The sequence below is a fragment of the Trachymyrmex cornetzi genome, unplaced genomic scaffold (genome assembly GCF_001594075.2).
Source record: "Trachymyrmex cornetzi isolate Tcor2-1 unplaced genomic scaffold, Tcor1.1 scaffold93, whole genome shotgun sequence".
In the NCBI taxonomy this organism is placed as follows: domain Eukaryota; kingdom Metazoa; phylum Arthropoda; class Insecta; order Hymenoptera; family Formicidae; genus Trachymyrmex; species Trachymyrmex cornetzi.
In genome coordinates this window covers 239,852-246,550 of record NW_017300278.1, presented here as the reverse complement: position 1 = coordinate 246,550, position 6,699 = coordinate 239,852, and the positions used below count along the sequence as shown (strand labels likewise).

The 6,699-nt window shown below is 32.0% G+C and overlaps 2 protein-coding genes across 2 annotated transcripts in view; one reads left to right on the top strand and one right to left on the bottom strand.

The window, feature by feature from the left end:
* Window positions 1-695: 695 nt before the first annotated feature.
* LOC108769702 (centromere-associated protein E-like) lies at window positions 696-3,784 on the top strand. Its single transcript, XM_018520822.1, has 6 exons — window positions 696-852; window positions 1,268-1,496; window positions 2,064-2,405; window positions 2,766-2,883; window positions 3,324-3,492; window positions 3,576-3,784. The coding sequence occupies exons 1-6, from the start codon at window positions 696-698 to the stop codon at window positions 3,782-3,784; spliced, it is 1,224 nt and encodes a 407-aa protein (XP_018376324.1).
* Window positions 3,785-4,806: 1,022 nt separating this feature from the next.
* LOC108769701 (uncharacterized) overlaps window positions 4,807-6,699 on the bottom strand; it is a 14,958-nt gene continuing 13,065 nt past the window's right edge. Inside the window, exons 3-6 of the mRNA XM_018520821.1 lie at window positions 5,449-5,580; window positions 5,259-5,365; window positions 4,943-5,178; window positions 4,807-4,849 (exon numbers count right to left, since the gene is read on the bottom strand). Coding sequence (XP_018376323.1) covers window positions 4,807-4,849; window positions 4,943-5,178; window positions 5,259-5,365; window positions 5,449-5,580 — 518 coding nt within the window. The remainder of the gene's footprint in view (window positions 4,850-4,942; window positions 5,179-5,258; window positions 5,366-5,448; window positions 5,581-6,699) is intronic.

Below are 6,699 nucleotides of genomic sequence, written 5' to 3'. Positions count from 1 at the left end.
GGACTTATCGACTCAGTTTAGTCCGCTCTATCTACACAAAAGTAATTGACAAAAAAGTTCAGGACACCCTGTATATGAGCCTATTTGCATTAATCATTATAGTAATTGAAATATAATGAAATCTACATAATTTCTGTCAATATATATTAGTATCTCTTAATTATAATGATTATATAGCTGCAACATGAAAAATGATACAATACTATTACTAACATAATTTCTGCATGTTTTATATAATATAATAACATTTTTTAGATTCACGAAACTATGATTGATTTCAAACATTTCTGTCTTTCGCTATCGCTGTTGCCTTCGCATTGTGTTTAAGACTGTGTTCCGTTTCACGCATGATACGCATAATGCATCATTTATCCTTGTTTAACATTCGGTGAATAACAAGGATAAATAAAGTAACATGCGTGAACAGAACGGAACGCAGTCTAGGCCTTGACGGTTAACGCATGCGTGATGAATTGTGATTTGAATTTGAACGGCGCAACGAGCGTTTACTCGTTTAGTATGTTTCCCTTTTAGAGGACACACTCGACACAACATCGTTCTATCTTCCGTCGACTTTCGTCGCGACACGACGAATGTTCGTGATTCTCGTGAGTGAGTTTTCCGATATTCTGATTATACAATAAATACGAGATTTGCTTCTTCGAAATATTTGAGAAGTGAAAAATACGTTCACAATGACGAACAACATAAAAGTAGCAATCCGAGTCAGGTCTCTTATCAAGGGAGAAAAAGAGGAGAATTTGTCCTTACAATGGGTCACTGAAGAAAATAATACTGTAGTAGCTACCGTTCCTGAATTCAGAAAGCGATCTGACGGTAGATTCGAGTTTAGTAAGTCAATATGTTATATGAAATTAGTTTCTGTCTCACTCTAACTTATTGCACTATTTCAAAATTCTTCAAAAAAGAACAGAACTTACGTATACGTAGCGCTGCAGCGAGTCGGAATGACGGATATCTTAATTTCTAAAATCTCAAACTTTAACGCTTAATATCTCTGTTCACGAGGCCGACCGCCGCATTTTTTTGCCAGATTTTTTATTTTGAGTGAAAACGCGTCGGATGAGTGTCTTTTCATTAAGATTTTAGATGGGGTTTGCTATTCTAAATAATTACTCAAAGAAGCATCATTCAATGTTAATTTGTATCATTGTCATGTGAAGTTATAATTTTTACCGGCTATCTTTTATCCTTTGACCTTGATGTAAAATTTACAAATTATGTTTACATGATATTACATTTACAGATCATGTTTTTGATACAGACGCCAACAACAACGATATATTTGATGTTGTAAAGCTTATTGTTGATGCTGCTGTAAATGGATTTAATGGCACAGTGTTCGCTTATGGACAGATAAGTTCTGGTAAAACTTGTATCATGAGTACTTTGGAAGAACCTGGCATAATAACTCTGGCTGCCAAGCACATATTTTCCGCCATAACCGATATTCCAGGAAGGGAGTTTTCATTAAGGTAAATATACTACTCAACAAAATTAAAGGATCACTTGTTCCATCCTGCAAAAATATTAATATTTCAGAGTATCATACCTAGAGATTTATAATGAAAAAATTTATAATCTCTTAAACAAAAACCAAGACAAAAATTCAACAGATTTGAAAGTACACGAAGATACAGAAGGTCAAGTATTCGTAAATTGTAAGAACGTATCTGTAATTCATCTAGGGAATATTTTAGCATTAACGAATAAAGGTAATAAAAACAGAAGAATAGGCGCAACAAACATAAATGAGCGAAGTTGCAGAAGCCGTATGATATTTAGAATTGTAAGTACATTTTCATTAATACTATATGTGAGGTATTTTAAAAAAGAAAATTATTATATTATTATTACTAGATAAAGTAATCTGTATATAACATATATAAATTACTATGCTGCAAACTTTTGTTATTCATTGCAATGCAAAAACAAATTTAGCTTACGCTATGTACATTACAGATTTTTAATACTTGTAATGGATAACTGGATGCAGCCTATACCTAGACATAATAATCCATATATTTCCATAAATTTGAAAGTTACAACACAATGACATTATTGCAGACGATTGAAAGTCATGAGGCTGGTGCAGGTTCAGATGGTGTGGCACTAGTCTTCCAATTAAATATGGTCGATTTAGCTAGCTCAGAAAGAGCTAGTCCGACAGGTGCTGCTAGAAAATGTCTCAAGAAAGGATATCTTATTAACTTATCACTTTCAACATTGGCCTTAGTAATAAAACAATTGAGAGAATCACAAGAAAATGTACATTTTCGAAACAGTAATTTAACCAGAATACTCCAAAATTCGTTGGGTAGCAATGCAAAGACAGTGATAATATGTGCAGTAACACCAGTTGCTATAGAAGGAACCCAACAGACGTTAATATTTTTTCTTCTGCTTATGTTAGGCCTCTAGCACCTCTCTCATATGCTTGTGGAGCGCAAGATGATTATTCAATTGTCACAAGTATATGGGACCTATATTTTTAACGCCGGTTCCGAACGGCGAATTTTTCGTGAGGTGTTTCTGTGAGCAAGGATACTCTTGGAAGTTTACTCTTTTTTTCCGAAAGGAGACACGAGCGTAAATATTTTGATTTCTACCGGGGTCAAACTCGGAATTTCTGGCATGACAGACCAGTGCATTGTCTGTCATGCCACGCTCGTGCTCTAGTATTTTTGAAATTATTTGATGTATATTAACGTAGTGTAACTGAATTTTTATTTTTTAATGAATAGGTTTACATCTAGTGCTAGAAATGTAAAAAATTACCCTAAATTGAACCAAGTTACATCTGGCGACGTACATCTAAAAGAAATTGTGGAACAAAGGGCTTCATTGCGCACAGAATTAGAGGTAAGTGTATATTATATTATAAATGTTTTATTTTGGGTTATTATGGAAAATTTTTTGATTGAATTTTCTACACAATCACACGATAAAATCTTTTGATCCTTACAGTACCAGGCACAAAGCGATGCCTCATCGGTACAAGTCTAGGTATTTCGAATCCATCCATTTTTTGACCTATTCAAAATAGTTCAAAAAAATTTCTAAAAATTCACGATCATAATTTCAAGTTTCTAGAACAAGTGTTTAGACTTCTTTTGGAAAATAATAAAATGTATATATTATTTAATTTGTCGAATTTGTGAGAAATTTGCACGAACAGAAGTCGGACACGAAATACCCAGAATATTACCGTAAGAAGGAGTAAGATTTAAATATCTTAAGATCTTTTATTATATATAGATTTAAATATCTTAAGAACTTATATAATAAATTCATATTTTTAGAGAATGAAACAGTCTACTCGAGAAACTGATTTTCAAGAAATGGAATCTGAAATGCAAAAGAAAGATCGCATTAGTCAGAATCTAGAAAAACGTATTACATTATTGCAACCTCAGATCATCACTGGCGCTAGTTGTAATACTGATAAATCTGGTACTACTATGGATTCGTGTGCGTTAATTTTTTATATTATGCAAATTGAATATTTTGACAAACTGAAATATAAATTAAAGATATGTGTATTATTCTTATAGCATTCCAAACAGCCTTTGCTGATTTTAAGCTGGAACATAGGAATAGTGAAGAAAAAATAGAGGTGCGAAACGTTCGTATACAAACAGCTGAAAAAGCTGAATTGCAATGTAAAATAATAGATCTTCAAAATAAGCTAACAGAAGCAGAAGAACCGATTAATTCGTTAAAAGATAAATTAAACGAACAGGAAAAGAAATATCAAGATTAGAAAAAGGAGATTGCATAAACAAAACTAATTATTAGTGCAAAGGACGATAAAATACATGATTTAGAGAAATCAATGTCCGAATTGCGAGAGACGTTGAATAAAGCAGAATCGTAGTTCTATCAAAAAAGAATTAGAAGCATTTCAAGCAGAAGCGCAGAAAATGCATGAAAATTTCAGAAAAGTCCGTCACGATTTGAAATTTCAGACAAGGTATTTGATAAATAAAATGCGTAGAACCCTAAGAGATATGAAGAGGTAACCACCGATTTATCGATGGACGGAATAAATAAACAAGAATCTGGAGACACTGGTAGTGTCTCGGCGCTAAGCCAAAGCGCAGCGACACTGCTTGCATGAACAAGACTCTATAGATTGTGTCAACAATCGTCGGAGAGTCCCGGAAAGGGATTCGTCGACATACGATGATTTAAACATAATAAACGTAAGTGCGTTTAATTGATCTTTATTATTTTTTTTCTAATTAATTTGAATTGAACTTCATTACAGGCTAACATAAAAAAAAAGAAGGTTTCCAAACCAAAATATAAATACGAAAGGCTGTGATTATCCTTACAAAGTATAAAAAATGTCACTGTTATCAGGCTTTAAATGAGCCTGTTGAAGAAAAAGAACAAAATGAAGACGAAATTAGAGTAGAAACTAACAAAGATTAAATAAGAGAGAGAGAGAGAGAGAGAGAGAGAGAGAGAGAGAGAGAGAGGATTAAAATAGTTCAAAATAGTTCAAAAAAATTTCTAAATCTTGACGAATATACTTCCAACTTTCTAGAACAAATATTTAGACTTCTTTTGGAAAATATTAAAATGTATATATTATTTAATTTGTCGAATTTGTGTGAGAAATTTGCAGGAACAGAAGTCGGACACGAAATACCCAGAATAGTATGGAGTCTTGGTCATCTCTTTCAGATATCTTTGAGACTCTAGCCTCCAGTTGAGTTTTATGAGCACTGGCCAGTTTATATCTCTGAACTCGTAAACCATTATATACACATCTTTCAACTAGGGACAATCCATCTCTTCTTCCATATCAGGACTTCCGTAACTGCAATTCTTGTTCTTTTATTCCGTCCATCGATAAATCGGTGGTTACCTCTTCATATCTCTTAGGGTTCTACACATTTTATTTATCAAATACCTTGTCTGAAATTTCAAATCGTGACGGACTTTTCTGAAATTTTCATGCGTTTTCTGCGCTTCTGCTTGAAATGCTTCTAATTCTTTTTTGATGGAACTTCTACACGATTCTGCTTTATTCAACGTCTCTCGCAATTCGGACATTGATTTCTCTAAATCATATATTTTATCGTCCTTTGCACTAATAATTAGTTTTGTTTGTGCAATCTCCTTTTTCTGATCTTGATATTTCTTTTCCTGCTCGTTCAATTTATCTTTTAACGAATTAATCGATTCTTCTGCTTCTGTTAGCTTATTTTGAAGATCTATTATTTTACATTGCAATTCGGCTTTTTCAGCTGTTGTATACGAACGTTTCGCACCTCTATTTTTTCTTCACTATTTCTACGTTCCAGCTTAAAATCAGCAAAGGCTGTTTGGAATGCTATAAGAATAATACACATATCTTTAATTTATAATTCAGTTTGTCAAAATATTCAATTTGCATAATATAAAAAATTAACGCACATAAATCCATAGTAGTACCAGATTTATCAGTATTACAACTAGCGCCAGTGATGATCTGAGGTTGCAGTAATGTAATACGTTCTTCTAGATTCTGACTAATGCGATCTTTCTCTTGCATTTCAGATTCCATTTCTTGAAAATCAGTTTCTTGAGTTGACTATTTCATTCTCTAAAAATATGAAATTATTATGTAAGTTAAAAGATCTTAAGATATTTAAATATTTGCTCCTTCTTACGGTACTATTCTGGGTATTTCGTGTCCGACTTCTGTTCGTGCAAATTTCTCACAAATTTCTCTCAACAAATTTTTCTTTCCAAAAAAAAAAAGAATTGTAAAAAGAAATTATAACACATGTTATATTTTTTATATTATTTAATTAAAAAACGAGCACTCTTTGTTACTTAATTAAAGAATATATATGTAATTGATATGTCTATATGCATAATGGAGAAAGAAAAATATGTAAATATATAATGTATATAAATAAAAATTATATATAATGATAAATAATCTTTATTGTAAAGTAGCAACAAATGGTACTTTATTTTTAAAACATTGTAAATTGACCTATAAATTCCTTTCAAAAGATGATATCTTAAATCCGCTAGGTATTCTACATGAGAAATACGGAACTGTCTTTTATCATTACTTTCTTACTGCCTTTATTCCATAAAGTCTCGCTTATTTAGATATTATTTTAAATTTGTGTATTTTTACTTGGAAACACTGCGCTACTTCTGGTTTTATATGCTGGGAAATAATGATAAGTGCATCTAAAACAGACTTTATATGATGTAAAAATATTTAAAAAATTGGATGAGATAATTTGAGTGCATTATTTATTAATTAAGATCAAACTTGAATTTTAACGTAAATTTGATTTCAATTAAATGAAAAAAATTTTAATGAAAAAGAAATGCAGGTACATTTACTGATGATACCGAAAAGAAAAGAAAATTTAGCTTAATAAATATACATATTTTTCGCTATATTAAAAAATTAAACTTTCTTTTCATTAGATCAGATATTTTGTTCTTTTTTCTTTTAAAATTATGTAGTCGCAAGGATTAGCACATTTCGGGCCGATTCCGGCGCGCGACCCCCACCGCACAGCCCGAGCCGCCGGGCGGTCACGTGACGCTCTGCCTCAGGGGCGCTCCTATACCAGAAATATACTGGGAGCGCGCCTTCCGCCAAATTATTATTGAAATGTTTTTTATTAAATAATTTATATAATTATATTATTTATT